At 42.2% G+C, this 23101-nt stretch overlaps 2 protein-coding genes across 9 annotated transcripts; one reads left to right on the forward strand and one right to left on the reverse strand.

Annotated features, from left to right (window-relative positions):
• The first annotated feature begins 226 nt into the window (after positions 1-226).
• selenon (selenoprotein N) lies at positions 227-8588 on the forward strand. Of its 3 annotated transcripts, none has more exons than XM_034575973.1 (13): positions 234-346; positions 450-658; positions 2312-2429; positions 2547-2677; positions 3405-3617; positions 3701-3825; positions 4042-4179; positions 4259-4340; positions 4624-4812; positions 4906-5011; positions 5729-5841; positions 5942-6043; positions 6422-8588. In XM_034575973.1, exons 2-13 carry the CDS (start codon positions 470-472, stop codon positions 6587-6589), a joined length of 1674 nt encoding a protein of 557 aa, XP_034431864.1. In that variant the 5' UTR covers positions 234-346; positions 450-469; the 3' UTR covers positions 6590-8588. The 3 variants fall into 3 exon arrangements, with proteins under 3 accessions (XP_034431863.1, XP_034431864.1, XP_034431865.1); XM_034575974.1 differs by having other exon boundaries at positions 234-342; XM_034575972.1 differs by having other exon boundaries at positions 227-658.
• On the reverse strand, positions 8056-22715 carry si:ch211-15d5.11 (oxidation resistance protein 1). 6 transcript variants are annotated; one of them, XM_034575968.1, is made up of 16 exons: positions 22576-22715; positions 21254-21462; positions 19479-19675; positions 19122-19201; positions 16816-16926; positions 16158-16343; positions 13707-13838; positions 13447-13631; positions 12783-13132; positions 12534-12693; positions 11377-11575; positions 11077-11193; positions 10573-10725; positions 10308-10403; positions 10086-10159; positions 8056-9281 (listed from the first exon to the last, which is right to left on the reverse strand). In XM_034575968.1, the coding sequence occupies exons 2-16, from the start codon at positions 21352-21354 to the stop codon at positions 9146-9148; spliced, it is 2277 nt and encodes a 758-aa protein (XP_034431859.1). In that variant the 5' UTR covers positions 21355-21462; positions 22576-22715; the 3' UTR covers positions 8056-9145. The 6 variants fall into 6 exon arrangements, with proteins under 6 accessions (XP_034431859.1, XP_034431860.1, XP_034431857.1 ...); XM_034575969.1 differs by having other exon boundaries at positions 16158-16340; positions 21254-21484; XM_034575966.1 differs by having other exon boundaries at positions 21254-21484.
• Positions 22716-23101: the final 386 nt, after the last annotated feature.

A 23101-nucleotide genomic window follows, 5' to 3' on the forward strand; every position in this document is an offset into this window, starting at 1 on the left:
GAAGAAATGTGTTAGCATTCTGCACAGAAAATAGACACGTGTAAGATGAAAAAAACATTTTAAAATGCAACAAACTGTTAAGAAAATATAGTTTGTTTACACTTCCTCTAAGGATTTATTTGGGACCGCTGTTTCACGTCCTGAAGACATATAAATACAGAGTGGTTTTATTTTGATCTAGCTAAAGGCTGATATCCGGTTTTCACCCGGCTATCACTCGCTAACCTGACGCACTTCGTCCACATCCATACGGCTGTGGTTGGATGTGGGAAACAAGACATCTGCTGAGACTGTAACGCCCGGAAAAGGACGCGCTGCCGCCGGCTACAGGACCCAAGAGCTGTCGGTAGATTTCCACAGACTTTTTTTTTTTCAGGACAAAGTTTTATACCGAGGCGTTACCGTCGCTTTACAGCCCGACGACCATGCCCCCCTCCTCCTCCAAATAGCCTCGGTGCGGGATCGAAGGATGGCGGCGGACGTGGATAACAGAGCCCCCGAGGATGAGGGAGGAAGTCCGCCGCGGAACAGGCGCCGGAGCGCGGGCTCAGGGTCGTGGGTGCACCGGGCGTTGTGGACGCTGCTGGTGCTCGGCGCCGTTCCTCTGCTCGCTTTGGGGATCAAGTGCTACCAGGACGCTCAGCTCGTCAAACGTCATGTGAGACATACTCTACACGTCTCATAACATCTGGGGGTTTATGTTTTAACCTTGTAAACACTACCAGGACAGAAATCCACATGTATAAAGGCACATTCAGTCAGATCATATCTGCCAATCTACTGTAAGATATGTGCCAGAGTAGTATCAATTATAGGGTTTTGAGAATGTGGCCATCGTTATATTGTGATTAAAAAAAAAATCTGATTGGTCGATACCCATAATTATCGCGATAAACGTCACATTATTTATTATTTATTTTAAGGGTAAATACTTATTTTTGCTCCTGAGTAACAGGAAGATCAATTACTTGTTATACCTTAATTATTGATAAATATATTTAACCTTCGTTAGGGTTAGGGGATTGCTATTGATGATTTATTGTGATAAGTATTCGCCTGTCCAAATCAATCCCTACCAAAGTTTGGATTGGCCATAATATTTAGTTATGTTTTACTTTAGTTTGTCTTCAGACAAATGATTTGCCAGACACCAGACGCCTTAAAACAGCCCATGTGCAGACTTTCCGCCTCATAGTGTTTTATTAGTGGGCTGTGGCTCTGTGTCCCAGCTGTTAAAACCCTGTAAACCCAGGCTTGTTTGCCTACAGAGGGTCTCCAAATTGTTCCTTCCCCCCTCTCTCTCCCTCCATTGTGCATACGCCTGTAGGCACGCATCTGTCCGTCAGAGAGAGGGTGGTCTGATTCTAAAACACACGCCAGGAATCTGTGGCCTCTGGGCTGATCTCTATCCAGACTGAACTGCTGAGGCCGGACGGACGGACGGACGCTCAGACTAAACACTACAAGTCCTGCAATGTGCTCAAAGTAGATAATCCTACCTGGAGTTAAAAATAGCGCACACATCTGCAGCAGGGTGTTTTACACATCTCCTGTTCTGTACTGTATGTTGTTGGGTTTAGAGAGGATTGTAAGAAGCAGTTGCTCAAACAAAAACACAGTGTAGCATTTACCTTCTCATCATCAACAGCACTATGACATTGACTCTGAACATAACACCTTCGAATATAAGTGAGGAATCAGCTCTTCTGCAAAAAGGACGAAAGTATTGAAATCAGACATCTGTCTATTTTAAGAAACCTGTCTCACGGAAGGCGGCGTCTCTGACACTCTGCAGGGCCAGATGGATTGGCCAGACCTTCCACTCAACTTATAGCTCAAAAAGATTTAGTGTTTCCATTCTGATTAGCAAAAACTCAATATTCTCATAAATCAGGGGCGGATGCAGAGGCGAAGCAAGCTGGAATCTGACTGGCCCCTGAAGTGCCCCTGTCCTGTCAGTAGTCTTGAAAACCTTTTTTAAATTTAAATTACACAGGAATTGTGCATGGACGTTTTAAAATATAATTGCCTCCCCCCGTGTTAACCCCTTCATGGACCCCAATTTAGAAAAATTCCAAAACCGCCGTCATAAATCAACTAATTGATCCAGAAGGATGTTTCCTTATCATCATCATGAAAAGACAGCATAACTAAGCCAGTATCTACGGCTCTTTCTTTCAATTAGCCAACCTTTCTGACTCTCTTGTGATACGAGGACTCGCTGGCCCAATTTCGGTGCTGCATTGAAAATCTCTGAAGCGTGTGCAACGACAATAAGTGTCTGTCCAATGCCTTTGTGTCTCTCTGATAGGAGGAGAGTGTTCGAGTTCTAGGTGCCGAGGGGCTCTTTCTCTTCGCTTCCCTGGACACCGACCACGACCTCTATCTCAGCCCGGAGGAGTTTAAACCAATTGCTGAGAAACTCACAGGTACATCATATTATCGTTTCTCTTCCCGTCTTTCTTCTCCTTGCTCACTAACAAAACCTCAGTATCACTGGTCATGTACATTTTATCTCCACATTGATTCCTACTGCTCCCTCGCAGGGATCTCAGCCCCTGTGGATTTTGAGGAGGAGGTGATCCATGATCCCAGCGGAGAGACTTTGACGTTGGAGGCCAAAATGCAGCCACTGCTGCTCGACTCTATGACGAAAAGCAAGGATGGTTTTCTCGGGGTGAGATTAGAACAAGTTCTCCAGGCTTCTTTCACACAGGAGCTTTATTGTTTCCTTCCTCTCTACTACTTTACAGGCTCTATGTAGAACTGCTTTGATGAAAGTCACGGATTAGCCCCAAAAATATAATCACAGAAGAAGCTGCACCACAGGTTTTAAATACAGAAACATGTTCACAGTGATTTCTGAGAGGTTGCTCGGACGTCAATAAAGAGGCACCGCCCCAAGATAGTTGAGATTATTAGAAAAAATTCAGTTATTGTTAATAAATATTAGTATATAGTAAATTTCCATTTTAAATTAAGCTCCCTGTGAACACAGTTCGTTCAAAATTAGCAAGCAACCAAGAATTGAATAAATAATGTAATAGCAGTGATTTGAAATGCACTAATCTTTGACTGAATAAATTCTTATTTCTTCAAATTCGGTACAAAGGTTCACTTGGACTCAAAGATAAACGGATTAGAATTTGGTGGACAAAGGTCATTCTGACCGCACAAAACCCCCTTTTGCCTTGTGAACCCCTTATCTTAGGAATACCTTGAGACAGTCCTTCCAAATCTGGCACAAATGTTCACTTAGACTCACTGATTAACTTAAAAAATGTATGTAGCCTGAAACTGCACCGGTTGATGGAGGCATACAATCTAGTTTTATATCTGAAGACATTACCAGTGGGAAATGAATTCAACTTAAATGTCTGGTTTTCTGCCACCGTCTCTTTCAGGTTTCTCACAGCTCTCTGAGTGGGCTGCGCTCTTGGAAAAGCCCAGCAGTGCCTTCTTCTTCATACTCCGCCAGCCAGTTCAGAGTCTTCCTGCCCCCAAAGAACAAGGCTGAAGTGGGAGACACGTGGTGGGTGATGCCCAGTGAGCTCAACATCTTTACTGGATACCTGCCCAACAATCGCTACCACCCTCCCACACCAAAAGGGAAAGAGGTATCCCAATAAACACTCCTATATAGTAATGATTAGGTCATAACCTGTGTTGTATATTGACAGCTGCTCTTCTCCCGCCGCAGGTTCTCATCCACTCCCTGCTGAGTATGTTCCACCCTCGGCCCTTCATCAAATCACGTTTCGCTCCTCAGGGCGCAGTCGCCTGCATCCGTGCCAGCAACGACTATTACTATGACATTGTTATCAGGTGAGGAACGACTCCAGTGGGGCTTTTCTTATATGATTATAAACTTAGAAATTACACTCTACATTAGTGCTGACTTATGTACAGAAAATCACAGATTTGTAGATTAATGTCTGGCAGGCAGCCATTGGTTGCTCTTTAAAATCAGCATTCAGAGACTGAGCCTCTTGGGAACTGAGGATATGAGAATCTTCACCAGAGACTTGTTTTCTTCTGCAGGATTCATGCAGAGTTCCAGCTCAACGATGTTCCTGACTTTCCCTTCTGGTTCACCCCCGGCCAGTTCACTGGTAACATCGTCCTCTCTAAAGACGCATCTCATGTCCGACACTTCCACCTCTACGTCCCTAACCACAGGTAAGACCATTGGACTCAGTGTCCCAGTGCTGTTGTAAGCTCCTGTAGAGCCTGTGTGACGTGTCCTGTTGCGTCTCAGGTCTCTGAATGTGGACATGGAGTGGCTGTACGGGGCCAGCGAGAGCAGCAACATGGAGGTGGACATTGGATACCTCCCGCAGGTACAGCTGCAGTAATGCACTTAGGCCACTATTACATTATTTAGATTATATAATTCACCTTGTACTATGCAGCCACATGATGGAGTGCCATTGGCAGGTACCCACTTCTTTTTTCAATCAGCATTGCATATACCCACTTCTAAATCGCCTTTTGTGCGCATCATTCATTTGTGTCCTGCAAGCCAATTTTTTCTAGGACAGCAAAACCATCACCCACCTTACTCCGTCTCGGATTAGTTAGTTAGGATAAGATTGTCAGAGTAATTGTGTCATGTGTTTACAGTTAGAGCTGCAGTCCACGGGCCCCTCCACTCCCTCCATCATCATGGACGAGGAGGGCAACGTCATAGACAGTCGGGACGGCAGCTCCGAACCCATCCAGTTTGTCTTCGAAGACATCCACTGGACCTCAGAGATCAGTCAGCAAGAAGCCACTCGGCGTCTGGAGGTCACCCTCTACCCCTTTAAGAGGGTAAACGCCCACATCACACGTTTCCCCTCTTTGTTTGGCATGAAGTGTGTGTGTAGCACTCACTCAGTTGTTTCTCATTATTCTCGTTTCCAGGTGTCCTACCTGCCTTTTTCCGAGGCCTTCGAGCGAGCCCAAGCAGAGAGGAAGCTGGTGCATTCCATTCTGCTTTGGGGAGCTTTAGACGACCAGTCCTGCTGAGGTCAGATCCTTCACAAGCGGTTCATTTCACAGCATTGTACACTGTTAGTGACATCAAAGAGGAGTAAGATTTGAGATACAAGGCTATAAATGGAAGAAAACAGGCAAAGAAAAGTATGAGATAAAAGCAGATTTATCAAAATGATGCCACCAAAGTTCAGTTTCTCATGCAGAGTGTTGCACAGTCTGGAAGCCTGATATAGTTACTTTAGTATATAGTCAGTAAAAGTATCAGCAAACAACAACTTAACTTGTGAAACATTGTGTTTTTATGCAAGAAAGATTCAACTTTGCTTCCAAAGAGGAGCCACAGTCAATGGAAATAAGTTTTAGGACACTGGCTTCATATCATAGACACTTTTAACTTTCTTTTGAAAGAAGAAATAAAATAATCCTTCTCTTACAAACAAAAAGTTGAATTCATAAGCAATAAAACACACTGTTCCTCAGTCTTATGCATTCAGGTGTTTAACTTTTTTATCCTAATTTGGTGTTGTATGTTACGTGAGCAAATATCGCTGCATAGCTCACATTACTGAGCTGCTGCACTGGCTTTATGATTCTTCTCCTATTCTGCATTTCAGCAAAAGCCACGTAGTCTCACTTTGAAAGCAAAGCTAATACGTCATTGAAATAAAGCATTTTGAATTGAACATTTCTGTGTATTTTTATGGCTTTGTTTAACATCTCTCTCTCTTCTCCTCTCCTTTGTATGTAGGTTCGGGGCGGACTCTCCGGGAGACAGTCCTGGAAAGTTCGCCCGTCCTGGCCCTGCTCAACCAGAGCTTCATCAGCAGCTGGTCTCTGGTCAAAGAGCTGGAGAGCCTGCAGGTGAGCAAGAGAACGACGCCCTGACAAGTGACTTACTTTTATTCAGTTCAGCTGTTTCATGCTGCTACTGTTGCTGCAGTGACGTTTTCTCTTTTATCAGGCTGATGAGCAGAACTCTGTGCTGAGTGAAAAGGCTCGATTACATCTGGAGAAGTACAACTTCCCTGTGGAGATGATGGTGGCGCTGCCCAATGGAACCATTGTAAGTGTTTCTGTAACATCATGTATCCTGTTAATATCAAGAAATTTAAATATTAAATTAAAACTCAAGTTATAAATTGGTGCAGGAATAGTTGACTTTGTCTCTAACAAAAACTATTTTAAAGAGACAAAATCAGATCCTCTTAATATATTAATAGCTGTTTCAGAAAAAAATGACACCCATAGTGTAAAAACAATTCGGTGTGATTAAAAATTCTAACATTAAATGCATCACAAGCTTAAAATCTCCTACCAACTTTGGCTTACACTCACTGTAGCTGTTTCTATTTATTTATTTGTTCATAATAATCAGCCAAACAACTATTGTTGTGAAATAAGTCTCATGAAAGCTTTTACCATGTTCTGTGTCTGGTTTTAGGTCCACCACATCAACGCCAACTTCTTCCTGGACCAGACGGCCATGAAGCCAGAGGAGGAAGGAGCAACATTCAGCTTCTCTTCGGGGTTCGAGGACCCGTCCACATCCACTTATATCAGCTTCCTGAAAGAGGGGCTGGAGAAAGCCAAGGAGTACCTGGCACAGTAGTGTGTGTGTGGTAGAGGCTGAGAGTTAAGAAAACCCCTCCATGTAGAGAAGCCGTCTCATCAGTGTTGGCAGCTGAGAAACGTTTTTGCCTTCAATCCTGTTTATTACCATTTATTTGAATGTCTCTCCTGGTTAAAAAATGGTTTTATATACAGTATTTATATTGTGAGAAAAAGTAAATATACTGTTACTGTCAATGTAATACATTTTAATGAAAGATAAAGGCCTTGCACTGAGCAGTAACAACCAAACACATTTAGATCTGCTCTCTCTGCTGATGAATGTGGATATAAAACGCAGGCGGAGGCCTGCCAAGTCATTCTTCAGTGCAAGTGCTTATGTCATCTTAAAGACAAATCAGAAGTGCATCAACATATTTTTTGATCATCCTTCTTTTATATCCCGGTGCTGCATGTGCAATATTTAACGACTGAATGAGTTTTTCCTGCTGCTGATTCTACCCAGAGACGGCGCCGGTGCCACCTCCAGCTGTGTCTCAGCAGTTTGTGAAGACTTTGCCTGAAAGCTCTCTCGGGCCGGGTGACGCCTGATGTTGTTGCTGAGGCTGCTGGAAGGAAACAACCTTCGCTGTCTCAGGGGACAATCACAGCTGGAAAAATTTAACAGGGTAGCGCCACATGATTTACTGATGAGTTTACTTGTTTTCTTTGAGTTTAAAACCAAATGTTGAGATATTTTGCAGGTTTTGTGTTCAGAGGAAAGTGTAACCACACCAAAGAAGTTTTTTTTATCATGTACAGTAGATGGCTCGCAGCTTGGGCATTTGCCCACTTACTTCATATTTATGTAACTCAGTGGATCCAAATGGTCATTTCTTTTGCAGAATTGTTTGATCCCTTAACTGAAAGGCACACAGTGCTGTATTCTCTTTGACACTCCAATCAAACTACTACATTTGCTCGTGTCTTTAGCTAAACAAAGAGAAAAATTATAATATTTTAAGGGGAAACAAGAATTACCGCCCTGTGGTTTAATTAATCCACCAATTAGTGAATTTAAGTCAACATACATTTGTTCCCGACTCATATGAGGTCATTGTGACCTTTGACCTCTGAGATCGAATCTGTTAATCTTTAAGTCCAAGTGACAACTGGACTTTGAAGTAATTCCCTAAAGGCAAATATTGTTATCAAGTGGCCAAAAATGTTTTGTGATGCCACGGTGACCTTTAACCTTTGACCATTCAAATCTAATCAGTGAATCTAAGTAAACATCTGTGCCAAATTTGAAAGGATTCTTTCGAGGCATCATTAAAATAAAACTTTCACAAGGCAAAACAAGTGTATTGTGAGGTCACCTTTGACATTGGACTACCAAAATCAGTTCATCTGTGAGCCCAAGTGAAAGTTCTTGAGATATCATGTTCACAAGAATGTGACGGATGGACAGACAACCTGAAAACACAGCTGTTGCCACTGCAGAGGCATAAAAAACAAGTCAACATGGACACAAAATTAGCTGTTTATCACAGTATGTCTAATTTTCACCTCCTCAATTTCGGTTACAAGTGTGAAACAGGAGAACTTAATGATTTAAAAAACTCATCTGATTAGTACCAGTGGATTTTGATAATGAGAATAACATTGTAACAGTACAACACAGACATACAAGGTCCTGTCAGCGTGAGATTTCTGACTGTTGGAAACCTGTTATTCTACCAGTGTTATTTTTTGAAGGTGAAATAAAAGTTGTTGTTTTTTTACACATTGAATTTTGTTCTCTCTATCATTGTTGACATTGTGCTGATTTTTATTAACTAATCTACAATACTGTACAATGTAAGCAAAGTCGGTTGCGGTACCGAAGTGACAGAAAGAGCTGAATAACAAAACTGCATTAATCTGCAGTCATCACTTGAAATGAAAAGAGTTCAGAATAGTCATTAATGAGGATTACAAGATTGATTGTGAGTACAGACCTTTTTAAAACCGGAAAGATTTTCTCAGTTCTCGTGATTATTTTTAATAACGCCAATGATGAAAACCTGGAGAAATGAAAAGTGACTGAAAGAATGATCGGACTAATGTGGCTGTTGAACTGTACACATGCAGTTTAGAAATGTACTCGAGGACTCAAGTGTTTGAGAGGTTTAGCATTAACTAAACTCAGCTGTATGAATGTGGGGACATGCATATGACAGGTGTACCTTCACAATGAGATAATAAAGTTACTGATTCTCACTAAGAGCAAAGTGCAGTTCCTGACTCGCTCCATTCAAAAATGAGGATTCAAACAATCCAGCTCGACTCACGACTGCAGGACTCCGTTTGAACCCAAAGGAATGAGTCAGCCATTAAAACAGTCCAGCATGAGATCCCACTCAGCAATTGTTCGGTTCCACTTCATGAGAATCCACAGCACTCGATCACACGGACACATCCAGCAGTCTGTGGTTAGTTTTTTTATGTTTGAAATGGACGTCACCTTGAAATGAGCGAGCAGCTGCTTGTCTTTTATGCTAAATGCTGCGTTGATGAAGCCGATCAGCAGCGACGTGGTGAGTCGAGTAGAAATCTTCGCCTTCGCGCGTCTCCCTCAGTTGAACGTCCACACCTCCAGCTCCATGACGCGGAAGTCGTCCGTCTCTGAGAGGCAGCAGTTATTGAAGGTGTAGCAGGGGCTGCTGCGGCCCAGGTACAAGTTCTCATCCACCCACAGACCGAAGTGACCACTGCGGAGGAGACAGAGGAGGAAGTGAGGGAAAAATAGACTTTTCTTTTACAGCTTGGTTGGACTGAATATGGAAATAATTTTTACACTACATCAGGGGCGATGCAACTGGTTTGGCTTAGCAGGAAACTGACTGGAGACACGAGCTGAGAGGAGCCCCAGAGAATGGCTTACTACGTTAATTCTATGATCGGCTACGTATAGGAGACTGCAACGAAGCTATAGTCCTCATGCCATCAGCTTTCTGCTAAACGCTTTTTCATTTCAGAGGTTTGGTTGAAGATTAAACTGTCTAATTTGGGGGTGGGTTGAGTAGATGTCAATGTAAGGCCCCTTATGCCTGAGGCCCTCAAAGTCCCTTGAAACGCTCCTGCATAACATACAAATGAAGCACAGCCTAAGTTCAATCAGGAAGACTATCTGTGTTAGTCCAATCAGATTTTGGCATGATCGCAATCAGCCAATCCTGTTGTTGAAGCCAGATTTAAAATCTATTCCCCTCTCTCTCTCTCAATGTAAGCTGTCATTTCAGTGATTCGCTGCGACCCTCCTCTCCAATCACCTCCAGCCTCCATATCCAATGTCCACTCATCTCATTTAGGTCTTCAGTATTCTCTGAATCCCTTCAACCACCACTCAACCACCCACCAATCGCCTCCTTGCAACCCTGATGACTTCCCGAGGGGTAGAAGCAACAAATGATAGTCCATAACGCTTTCTTCTCGTATACACTTTTCAATCCGAGTCCCTCCTCATTGAAATATAAGCTGATTGCAAGTGAGAAAGTAAAGGGAAGAGACATTACCTGCCTCCACCAATGGCAAAAGAGTCCAAGTCTCCTTTGATGAAGAAAGAGTTTTCTCCCGTCCATCTGAAGCACTGCAGGGACACAGTAACAGGAGGCATCACAAATACTGAAGGTGTGCAAAGTTCAAAACCTGCTGCTCAACATCCTCACCCTTTAGTCATTTACCCGAATTAACCAAATCAAAGAGAAATACTTCAGTGTACTTGTTGACAGCTTTACCTTGAAGCGAGGGTGCAGCATGAAGAGAAACGTTTCTCCTGTGCCGTAGAACTTCTCGCTGGGCCTCAAAGGATGAGAGAGGAAGGCCCCGAATATCTGACCAAGAAAAGTAACAAGAGGGGTTATCAAAAATAAAAGGCAGGCTAGGAAACTTTATTTATTCAGCACAGAGTTATAAAGTGCTTTACAGGGAAAGGAAACACATTTTGTTGCTGTTCTTTGAAGAGACTGATAATGGAGATGTGTGGTTTCTTTTCTTTTTTACCTCATCAAGTGCGTCCTTGATGACAATAAGCACAGGAGAGTCTGTGCCACTGAGTTTTCTGTAGAGGGACTTGAGGCTGGAACCGTGACGGGACGTACTGTACTTTAGCTGCCAGGTGTAACTCACTGTCCGGGGGGGAAGCTCCTTACATAACTGCAAACATGAAAATGAAAAGTAAAGGAGGGATTGACAATAAAAGTAGGGCCACATCCTGACATTTAAATGCTGAACAGATACGGTAGATAACTTGTGTGTTCATGTAGAAGTGTGTTTTCATGATCCAGAGATTAATTAACATAATTTTTATCCACACAACAATCTGCCTCCTCTGGTTCTGGATCCAGTTGTTCCAGACGTTAAAGTGTAAATGTTTACGAACTGGAGATTTACTGAGAGCTTAATTAGATTGTACAATATGTAACTTCGGCCACTAGGAGGGGTCTTTCAACCAAAACAATAAAAAGACCTAGCTTGTCGTGAAGCAGCGTGGGAAGTGTTACTCACCTCTCGAACGTGAGACGCTTCCAAAATGTGGCTGCTCTCTACAATATTACTGAGTCCTTCAGGTTCCCTGTCAATGAGCATGGTCGGCTTGTCCCCGTTCTCCTCCATCAACACCATCTGAAAAAAAAAAACCTGATAATTTAGTTTGTTCTAGAACATCAAGAATCAAGTATTTCCGACTAAAGTGACTTTCATCTTTCACACACAAACATATCTGTTATCCTCCAGAATTCTCACAAATGCCCAACTAACCCTGGCGAGACCACCCCTCTCTCGTGAGACCGAAGTGAACCCATTTACCTCCCAGTCGTCCCCCGAGCCGCGGTGTCTCTGGAACACCTCCTCTTCTTCCTTGTCCTCCTCCTCCTCCCCTTTGTCCTCGATTAGTACAAACTCCTCTTCGTCACGGTCCGCTTCCCCCTCCTCCTCAACCCCCTCTCCCTCAAGTACACACAAGTCCGGTCGACAGTGTGTCAGGTAGGCATACAGCTCATCTGAGCTGCAGGGGGGGGGAGAAGAACGCAGTGGCTCAGAGATGTTGAAATGACAAACACACACCGTCAGTGAGTCAACATGCTGAGAAAGATTATTGATGAAGTAACTATAGCTCATAGTTATAACTGTAAAATAAATAATGAATAAAGCGAGTTTAGTACAGAATTTTCCTTTGAAATGAAAAACTCTGTAATACTCTAAATACATGTAATTACCTCTCCCAAACCTGTCAAATAGTTACTGTGGAGGCCTTTCACTGGGATCATACCTAACTAACTGTTGACTCATTAATTTCTCATAAGCCACCTTTGTTTGTTCACGGTAACGTTAGTGTTTTTATAAAGTTGGTAAGAGAACGGATGGAGCGGGTTAATATACAACAGCAGTGACGAGTTCAAGCCTCACAGGTGAACAGAGTAATGAATGGATGTCAGTTTTGAAGTGAGGTAGAAATGCAAAACAAAGCTGATGACTTATACATGTCAGAACTACACAAACTACATACAGTCGTACGATGGCTTCTGTGGTTCTGAAAATATTACGTGTTACAGTGTTATATTGGGCTTGAGTTCCACACCCGAGCCCAACGTTTTGAACGATTACAGGCACATGCAGAGTAAAAAAGGAAGCAGATAGTCCAGCCAACATGATCGAACCCGACACAAACCAAAAACCATTTCAAACATTTTGTCTGAACCCGGCCCGATGAGTCCCAACAGGCTCAGGTCAAGTATCCACACTCTGATGACAACCCACTGTTACATCACTCTTTGGTTTGAGAACTGTCGCTTTAAAGCCTCGAGTTTGGCATTTTGGTTTAATGAGACCAGTAGTAACCTTATTAGGAGAAGCGGGGATTTGAGACTGACTGAGAAATCTCAGATTCTGCTGCACAGAATGTTCTGTACCCTTTAAAATCTCTGATGATTGGACATCAGATCCACTCTCTGCCATTACTGTACCTTTCTTGTGACAGGGCGAGCCAGGCGTCTCTTCTGGGTAAGGTTTTGGCTGACCCCAGGTGAAGATCTCCCACACCCCGTTTCTTTCCTGCAGACGTGTGAACCCGCAGGCGCACAAACATCAGACTGCCAGCACCACCTGCTGATGGCCTACGAGGCACTGGAAACAAACCCAAAAAAACAAAGGTTGACTCATGCTGTCGGGAATTAATAGAAATAATACACACAGAACATAAATCACGTTCGTACCTGTGTTCTGACTCTTCTCTGTGTCATCAGCCTGCATCAGTTTTGTACTCGCCGCCTCTGGACCTCCACAGCAGAAGGAGGTGGCGCTGCCCAGGACACCCACTCCCAGGCCACCGACCGACGCCTCAGACAGCAGCTCCAGCGGGCAGCGCTCAAGCTCCTCTGCCATGTCTCTGCTCTCGGCCTCCTCATCTCCAGAAACCTCTTTGGTCAGGCTCAGAGCCAGACTGGACAAATCTGAAGAGGCGGTAGACACCAAAGCTGGAACCGACTCCCCCTTGTGGTTTGGGTCGCTGCCTGCTCGGCTTTTGGTAGTTTTCAATTTCTGGAGAAATGTCGTTCCTTTTCTCCTAAAAAAAGAGAAGAACAAGAAACGTTGAGATTGACTTCTTATGTAACCTGAGTGCGTGTTTCTGTACTTATACCTTTGTGATGACCATTTTAAGCATAGACCCTACAGAGTGAGGACAATTTGGCCGGTCCTCACTTCTTCAATGGGCTGTTTGAGGGTTAAGACTTGGTTTAAGGATTAGGTTTAGAATTAGGTTTAGGTTAGGGTTAGAGCTAGGCATTTAGTTCTGATGGTTATTATGCCAATGAGTGTCTTCACTAAGATAGAAGTACAAATGTGTGTGTTGTTTAGGGGCAGTGGACCGTTGCTGACCTCTGCTGGGAGGCGTTGAAGTGAACGTGTGAGATGTCGGAGAAGAAGGAGACGGATGCCAGATTGTCGACCGAACACGACAGGAGGTACTCCTCACAGCCGTGTTCCTTCACCAGAGGGAGAGTCTTACACGGGTCAAAGAAGATCTTATTAGAAGTCACCAGCAGGATCCCAGAAACGACACCCTGAGAGACAGAAAATGTGTTAGCTGACAGACGTGTATTTCGTTTGTTGTTACGACAAATGTTTTTTCCACCCACCTTGCGATCAGTGATGTAGCGGCAGAAAAGTTTGAGGTAGGGCGTGGCCCCCGGTCCCTCCCCCTGACAGCACTCTGGTGGGAGAGCCAATAAGCAGAGCTGTCCATCAGGCAGCGGTACCGCCTCCACATCCTGTCAGTGTCAACGAATAAAAATACATTATAATAAAATTTGAACCAAAACAATAAGTGAGCTACATCGATAATCAATTTTTAAGCAAAAATATATAGATTTTTATGTGCGACAGTGAAGCATAGACTGTAAATACAGAAGGACGACACATCTCTACCTTCATCTTCATCATGCAAAAATTAAGCCAAAATCCATCTCCTCCAACCTCCATCAAGGGTTTATGACCTATCCCGCAGCCAGCCAACAGGGGGCGATCGAGATTATTTGGCTGGACATTTTGTGAGCGTTCATGTTGTTTCATTATATGCTGTCTATATATATAAGGTTATAAAAGAATATCTTAATTAAATTGACTTGGTCTTTAAGAAATTGAAATTTTTTGGTCATTTTCAGTCGTCAATAAAATTGCTAAATAGAATTTAATCTACACAAAACAATCTTATTTTTCCCTCTTGTGTTTTCTGCTTATTCGCCCTCTACATCATCACAAACATAATTTCTGCCTCCACAGAGCACAGAATGATGTGACAAGTGTTGGATTAATGTTTGGGTTACAGTGTCTTGTTTTGTTGCACGTTTCCATGGCAACGTTCTGTTCATCTGACCAATTATTAAAATTCTTCGTCTGTTTTTTTTCTCACCACAGCGGAGAGGAATCATGTAACTGGAAAAACCTGCACAGTGCAGCTATGAAGATGAACGACCACTACTGTGATCAAATCAGTTTAATTACACGGTTAATTTATCTTTTATTCTTTAGTGGCGTCTTCTTCATATTGTTTCATGTTCAAAATAGTTTTGTTAAAAGCTAAGAGAAGCAAAGAGTTTTACCTTTATTTTCACTTAACATAAGGAGTAATGTGTTTGAATTTAAGCGTCAAATTGTTATTGTCATGTCATGCTATGTAAGGTAAATACAGCTGCTAGTATCACTGCCTTACTTAGGTTGCTATCAAGTTGCATTGTTTGGAGAACAATCATTGGTTATAACTTGATCTATTACAGTTAGAGGTCAATATATTATTTAACCTTAATCCACAGGAGTGGTCGGTCAGTCAGTCAGTCAGTCAGTCAGTCAGCCAGCCAGCCAGTCAGTCAGTCAGTCAGCCAGCCAGCCAGCCAGCCAGTCAGTCAGTCAGTCAGTCAGTCGTCCCAGACGTGGGAAATTAAGTTTCACATAAAATATTCACAATAAAAAACAACAGCGTCACAGCAAACAGTACACATCATTAGACAACAACAAGAGTAAGAACAAGGATATTATCATGAAACATTGACTGTTAGTAAAGAGCTGGGTTAACAGCGGGATCATGTGATGGCAGGTACCATGATTTTGCCGAAGCGTTGCACTTTACTGAGCCTGTGCCCTGATGCCTTAATGTTATGTTGAAGTGGTAGGTGAGTGAGTGAGTGATGGCGAGTGCTGTAAACGTTGGGATGTGAGTAATGGCTTTAGAATTGAGCTCAGAGAGATTGAGATCTTTCATTTTGGCAGCAGCAGTGTGGATTTTATGTGTTGGTTCTGTCTGGTTAGTTACAGAAACAGGTGGAGCAGTAACGCAGGAAGGGTTGGACGATCGTTCACGTAAGTAAAAGTACCAATACCACAGTTTCAAAATATTCCATTACAAAGTCCTGAATGTGAAAAATCCCTCTCAAGTCAAAGTGTTATTGGCAAAATGTACATAAGACATACAAGTTCTTGTTGTGCAGTAAAATGGCCTCAGTGATTGATGTATTATTACACATTTCATCATTAGGTTATTAAAACCAATGTGTAGGCAGGAGTTTATTGGTGGAGTAAGTTTTTACCATTTTATTTACGGTTAAGTAGTTTAGCAGTTCCCAACCTAAGGTCCTTTCATAGAACCACAACATGAATCTGAGGGGTCGTCAGATAATTAACGGAGCAGAAAACAAGACAAGCTACACAAACAAACGTTTCTCTAATCTTTTTTACTGTGAAATAATAGATTCACTCGACCGGTTTGAATATTTATTGAAATTAAACCGTCTGAGAGGTTTAGGGGAGAACATCAGCAACAACTCACACTTCATTTTTTGGTGTTTGTCTTTTAATCTTTAAAAACAACTAATATTTTATCATAATTTTTATGTTTTAATCTGAAAAGTAACTAGAGCCTACAACTGTCAATTAATGGAGTAAAAAGTACAATATTTCCCAATGAAATGTAATGGAATAGAAATATAAAATAATGGAAATGGAAAGAGATAATACAGTACTTAAGAAAATATACACATATATGTTTTAAAATACTGCAAAATGAACACTTTATAAACCGAATTTCTTCTTCTTACCAGCAGTTTGTCATATTCAGCTTCTGGGGAGGGGGAGAGTGGTGGAGCAGGGTGTGGATCCAAACAGTCCACGTCCGTCTCTCCCTGGGGCTTCTCTTTAGGTCCGGAGCCTGAGTCCAGCTCTGGTGTGGACGATCCTCGGTCCTCGGTGGAGTTGGTGTTTCTCCCCTTCGCTGCGACCAGCTGCTTCAGAATGGAAGCCATGATTAGAATAGCTCTGACATTGAAATAGACACAAGCCGGGGACAGGAGTGACCACTTCCTCTTTCTACAGGCCTGCACCTCCCCTCTCCTCTTTGTTTGTCGTCACATTAGAGCTTTGAATAAGGGCTGTGCGTGAGGGGCTGGAGGCTTTTACCCTTTTACCACAATAATATAACAATTCACGACATAAAGATGACAGTGAGTATAGATCATATATCATGGACCATTCCCAGTTCGCTCATATATTTTGGGTTTTGGGTGATTGTTGTTCTATGAATTTAAGGCAAAAGATTTCCTGCCTCAAGCTAAATACTTGCAGTTAAATTGGAGAAGCTGTTGATTTGCATTTCAAATAAAGTACGCAAATATACACACACACACACACACCTAATGCACACACTTAACATGTGAGTCATACGTCAGCTGCCATCATGTGCTTACAGTTGACTCGTACCTCTCTAGTGATGAGGGCAGCAGATGCAGAGGATACATTAGAATCAGCAGAGGATGAACCGTTGCTGCTGAACTGAGATGAGATGCTGAACACTGTGTCACCATGGAGACCCTAAAACACAAATATATTAAAAATAGAAATAAAATCTTTGAACGTTGTTTTTCGGTAGATGATCAGATCTCAACTTCCGCCAAGACCAGAGATGAAAATGTTTTACTTCTGTGTGAATCAGGCTTATTTTTAAATGTCACATGGACAGCAATATTCTAATATTAACCCGATTAAAACAATAGTCTGAATAAAACACTGACATCTTAACCTGAATAATACTCTAATAATACCCTACCAATCATACTGAAAAAGAAATAATCACATTAAGACACAGTATTCTGACCTTATTATTATTATTATTATTATTATATATTATTATGTAGACGTTTTAATCACCTTATAACCTCTTATTGTGACAAAGGCAGACCAAGCTTTTTCTATTAGAGCCCCACACTTTGAAGCTCTCAGCCTGATCTCAGACACAAAACCTCTCTAGCTTCTTTTAAGTCTCATCTTAAAACGTTTCTCTTTCTGTAAGTTTTGCAAATGATTGCATTTTTTATTTATCTCTTATGTGATGTGGCCGATGGCCTTTTAGTCAACTGCCTTGTCTGGCTTTTATTGTTTTTATTTCTTCTTGTTAAGCACTTCTTAACATTGTTTAAAAAAGTGCAATATAAATAAAGTTTATTATTGACATTGTAGTTTGAGCAGTATTTTGTAACACAGACTTACGACAGTTAACAACAAATCCTTGAGAGGTGACACAGATATTTCACCTCTTGTTCACGGTGACCCCCACTGTCTGTGAGTCAAGTTTCAGAAGATTTTACCGTAGAATAATTTTTTTTTGTTTGTCTTAAGCTCTTTTTCCGTTCCAAGGACCAGTTCCGTAAGACCACGAATAGACTCCATTCTCCTTCCACCTTAAAATCTAAACACAAAGCTCTTGCTTCATCAGGCTGGATCTTCACCAGTGAATAAAATATATTATTGTTTGCCAGCTGAATATTTGAAATAGCTAAAGTGAAGAATCATCTCCGCAACTGTCGTCCGCTGACAGATGGATCCATTGACGTAAATTAGATTTCATGCGCCTGACGGATTGTGTGACCACTGAAACAATTGTGTGCTTTTTGTGTGAGTGTGAGCGTGTGGATGCATCTTTGGATCGCTATGTGTGTTTGTGTGTGCGCAATTGTGTGCATTAACACATGAACTGTATATCTGGATAAACATCTATTGAAAACAAAATTACAAAAAAGGTTGATGTGCTGCTAAAAATCCACTTTTAATCTCAATATACGTCTTGAGGGATGTTTCTAATAGTTTATCTACCATTAGATTTTAAGAAACACCTCTCAGCATAACACAATAACATTCAACAGCAGCAACAATATACAGCACAAACTCTATGAGCATTGAAATGAAGCTAAAACTAAAACTGGTGCATCTAATGAACTGGTCACTGATTGTAAAAACTGTGAAAAAAAATGCATCGAATAGACTTTAAATAATTTAACAAACACACATCTTATTAAGAAAATAGGTGAGAGGCTTGTATAGAGTCTGTGGTTTGGATTAAACAATTCAGTTTACGCCTGAAGTTAATGTAGAATATAATGAATTGGGTAAAAGCGTGATTTAACATGATCCAATGTCTGTCTTCAAAATCTGGATAAAGTGTGCTCATCTATTAAAGCCACTTTTTCAAAAGAAGCAAATGATGTGAAGGAAGAAGAGAAATTAAAAAAGAAAGAAAAGGTGTAAAAGGAGCATAATAATGAATAAAGACAAATCCGAATAGAGCACTTCGTAATTATCCCTATCGCACTCTCCAGATCGATGATAATGCAAAACAAAACAACACTTGCTTCTTTTTTTTAAAATCAACTCAGAGTTAACGGCTTGGCAGCAAAATCAAAAAGCTGACAAATACCTTTGAGTTAACATCTGAATACAGATTCCTGCAGCTGTATTTGTGGAAGAGGCTCTGTAACAGACTCTGCTTCCCCATGGTGCCGCAGAAACGGCTGTGACGGCTCTGACACGCGGCTCTGAACCTTGGACGCTCTTTATCAAACTCTATCCAGACCATAAACTGTGAAACCAAACCAGCATTGTTCTGATATACCTGATCAGCTGACATATATATGCATGCAGCGATAAAGCTGTTATCTGCCACTTCCCCAATCCTCTCCCTGCAGGTTCCCACAGCTGAAGTAAAATCAAGTGAAAAAAACAATGTGACTCACCCTGCTGCTTCTGCTGTCATCTGACAGTTCGGCCATGTGTTGTTGCTTCACTGCAGGATTGTTTAGATCCCATGAGGTCCCTGTAAATAAAAAAAAAAACACTATTTCTGTGTCGTACCTTATGACAAAACATCCACAGCGCATCACACAATGAAAAGGCCTCAGCATCACTTGCTAACAGGATTAACAGAAGTGTCTACAGCTCACAAGACTGCCAGTCACGTGAAAATAACTTTACGCAAAATGACATGAAACTGACATCAGGCTGGTAAAATGTGAATTCAAGATGACGCCACAGCTACTTTCCCTCCAGCCTGCGCCCTGCCTGGAGGTGTATATCCAACCGTTCAGGGGTACCTTGCAGGTAGTACTGCCGCAGCTTGGGGTTTCTGATGTGGGGGATGTGGTTGAGAGGCCGGCCCACAATGGCCTGGTGCTGACGCTGGCCTCGGACTATGGCCTCCTGCATCACTCGGGCCTGGGGCTGGGTCTCCCAGGGACGCTTAGCGAACTGCGGGGGCTGAGAGACGCCAGGAGGAAGCTTGGAACCCAGCCTGAAAGATGAAGAAGAAAAGACTAATCACAGCACACACATAGAGTTGGATTCACAGCATGTGATAAGTACACACTCCTGGTGAGTTAATGGACTGTGTTTATACAGTGCGTTATACAGTCTTTATCGACCACTTAACACACTTCTATATGCAGCACTTTTTCTATCACCAACCATTCATACTATTTGGGGTTCAGTATCTTGCCCCAGGACACTTTGGAAAGCAGACTACAGATGCCGGGGATCGAACCAACGACCTTCTGGTTAGTGGACCACCCTCTCTATCTCCTGACACACAGTCGCCCAACTAGCTGGGAATAACGGTTTTGAAGATGTTAAAAAGGAAAGTTCGCTTAAGATTCTGAATTACAGCAGTTGTCCGGGGCAAGCCTTACTCTCAGTTAACATTTGTCATAAAGCGACTTGTTTACAGATGCTGAATTATTGTAGAATCAAGGAACATTTGTTTGACTTTGACTTCACAGCCGTGAATCATAAAATGTCATATTCACACAAATCACTGGATTTATGCTTTTATTCAGGGTCTATAAAGAAACCCGTGATGCTCCTAATGAGCTCAACAGTCTCCTCTACTGGAGACTACTTGAGGAGACGCTGGTTCCTCGACCCATTATCTAAACAACTTATTCTTTGAGGGTCGCGGGGCGTGCTAGAGCCAATCGGACGAGAGAGAACACCCTGGACAGGTCGCCGGCGTATCGCAGCGTGTCTCAACACACAGAGACAAACACCATTCACTCTCCCACTCACACCAATACAGTCACAAACAAATTTACCTAAACCTAATCAACATGTCTTTGGACGGAATACCCAGAGAAACCCACGTGCACATGCCACCCACATGTAAATTCAACACAGACAGACCCGGGCTGAACTGGAATTCAAACTGGGAACTTTCTTGCTGTAAGGCGATTATTTTGATTATCGATTTATTTGTAGATACTTTAATCCTTTCATTGTTGATTGGTCTACGAATGTCAGAAAATATCGTGGAAACTCAGGATGGCATTTCCTGCTTGTCACTTCTGCTAAGAAGGTTATGAAACAAAAGCAGTTGTTTATTATGTTTCTACACAGATATCCTTCCTTCAGCTCAAGATTGAACTTCCATGCTCAAACATGAATTGTTTTGTTTTCCTTTGGATTCAAGGATTTACTGTTTAGGGCATTTCGAGTGTGAACAACTGTACAGAGCAGCGTTCACAGTCTGACCAGAGTTATTTATAGGGAAGTGGGAGTTGTTTGTGCGATGGCTGAGGAAGTGTGTTCCTGGCGAGATGCGGCACCTTTCACCCACATGAGGCTCTGTGATGGAGCCTGGCGTCATTCAGCGATGGTGGGTGAAACCAACTGATGACAAATGTGTATTTTGTTCAAAAAAAAAAAAAAGCCTTCATATTTGTTTTGTAGTCAATCGCAAAAAATCTTTCCACCCTCTAATGAAAGAATGAATAATGGCGTGCTAAAACCTGAGAAGCCAGACCTGTCACATGGCTGCTTGGAGCTTTCTCTGTTTTCTTTCCAGTAATCCGTGTTTGGTATTTATAGAGGCACTGACCTGCTCTTGACGTTGCCAAAGTAGCTGCTCCTGCTCTTGTCCCTCTTGGGCTCGTTGTCGGCGGCTCCTAAAATCTCGGGCCTCCTCACAGACTGAGCCATTTTCCTCTCCGTTCTTTAGTGGGAAGCTGGCAGACTTAGTGGCAGATGCAGAGAGGACGAGGGGGCTCAGCTGGCATCCTTCCTCCTCCTTTTATTCCCCATGCCTGCCTACTGGCCCAGTTTACAGCACCTACACAGGACGGATTTTTACAAACATCAGCTGGGCAGGAGGAGGGAGGAATGGAGGGAAGGATAAGGAGGGGGGTTAAAAGCTCTACTGTACCTGCAGCAACATGACCCCATGAGGAAATGAACTACACACTTAGCAGGATAATGGAGCCGGCTTTCTAAAATTCAATTAAACTGTCAATCAGTGCATATTATTGGTTTTTAAATGTGTTTTGCAATCAATGAATCTGACCTTGTGGGAACCGACCAAACTAAGAATATGACTAGTTTCATATTTGCAGACCAAGCTACGCATTTTAGTTCATTATTGTAGACCAAACCACAAATTTAAGTAGATTTATATTTGTGGACAAAACTACAGAATTTAGTAGTTTTTCGTAATTGTAGACCAAACCACATATTTGAGTTGTTTTTTGATAGTTTCACATTTGCAATTTGAGTAGTTACAGATTTGCCGACCAAACTACAAATTTGAGTAGTTTCGTATTTGGAGAACAAACTACTAATTTGAGAATTTTCTTATTTAGAGAACACATTACAAATTTGAGTAGTTTCATATTAGCAGACCAAACTACAAATTCGAAGTTTATTGTAGATCAAACAGCAAATTGGAGTAGTTTCACATTTTTATTATTTTATTTTATTATTTGTTATATTTCTATAAGACAGTTAAATATAATACAATGGATCAGAGGGTTTGAATAAGTTTGAAAATGTAATGAGCTCAGCCTTTGCTCATATCATGACACAGGAACGCATCAGCTTCATGAAAGCCTCACTGCTGCACCTTCTCTTTGAATGAACAGCAACAACGACACTAGCTTAGCTTTGCCCTGCAGATTGCAACAGCTCCCAACATTAGTCAGTCACACATGGCGTCATTCGGATAAAACGACAACACGTTGCCTCCTGTAAATGCAGCAGGTCCGTGTATCGCCGTGACAGAAGTGGGCATTTCAGACGACATAAGGGATTAATAACGGAGATAGCGGCTATGGCAGGAAGAGAATAAAAACCCCATCAGATCCTCAGCTGAGCAGAGATGAGGAAGTGAGAGGAGCAGACACACGGAGCTGTGTGCTCCTCACTGACCTGAGATGGAGATGGGTGTCGGTCAGATGAGCGTGTCTTCATATTGCAGTGTTATGATATCACTGCAGACACCAGCCCGGAGCCCGAGGGACCTGACGCACCGACTGTCAAGATGCCTCCTGCCCGGGCGGCCAGGGATTGGACGGGAGACGGAAGTAGATGGGAGGGAACCATCTTGTTCTCTTGGCCAACCATCTTTGTGCTTTATTCGTGCAAAAATAGAAGATTCCCTGTTAATGGCTTATAACTGATCCACAGTGCACTAATTACCAAAGATAAATTAATTGATTACAGCCAATTCATCCTTTATAAGTGGTAACTTACAATATAACAAATAAAGGGTTAAAAGCTGTTCATAATGGTGATTATTTATTGCACAGCACTTTGGTCAACTCTGGTTGTAGTGTACAAATGTGCTTTATAAATAAACGTTTGTGTGCTTTTTTCATTTTATTGCAAAATACAAATTCAGCATTCAAATCCATCTACAACAATAACAACGATATAACACCGAACAACTTCCAAA

Source organism: Hippoglossus hippoglossus, chromosome 22, assembly GCF_009819705.1.
Source record: "Hippoglossus hippoglossus isolate fHipHip1 chromosome 22, fHipHip1.pri, whole genome shotgun sequence".
NCBI classification, from domain to species: Eukaryota; Metazoa; Chordata; class Actinopteri; order Pleuronectiformes; family Pleuronectidae; genus Hippoglossus; species Hippoglossus hippoglossus.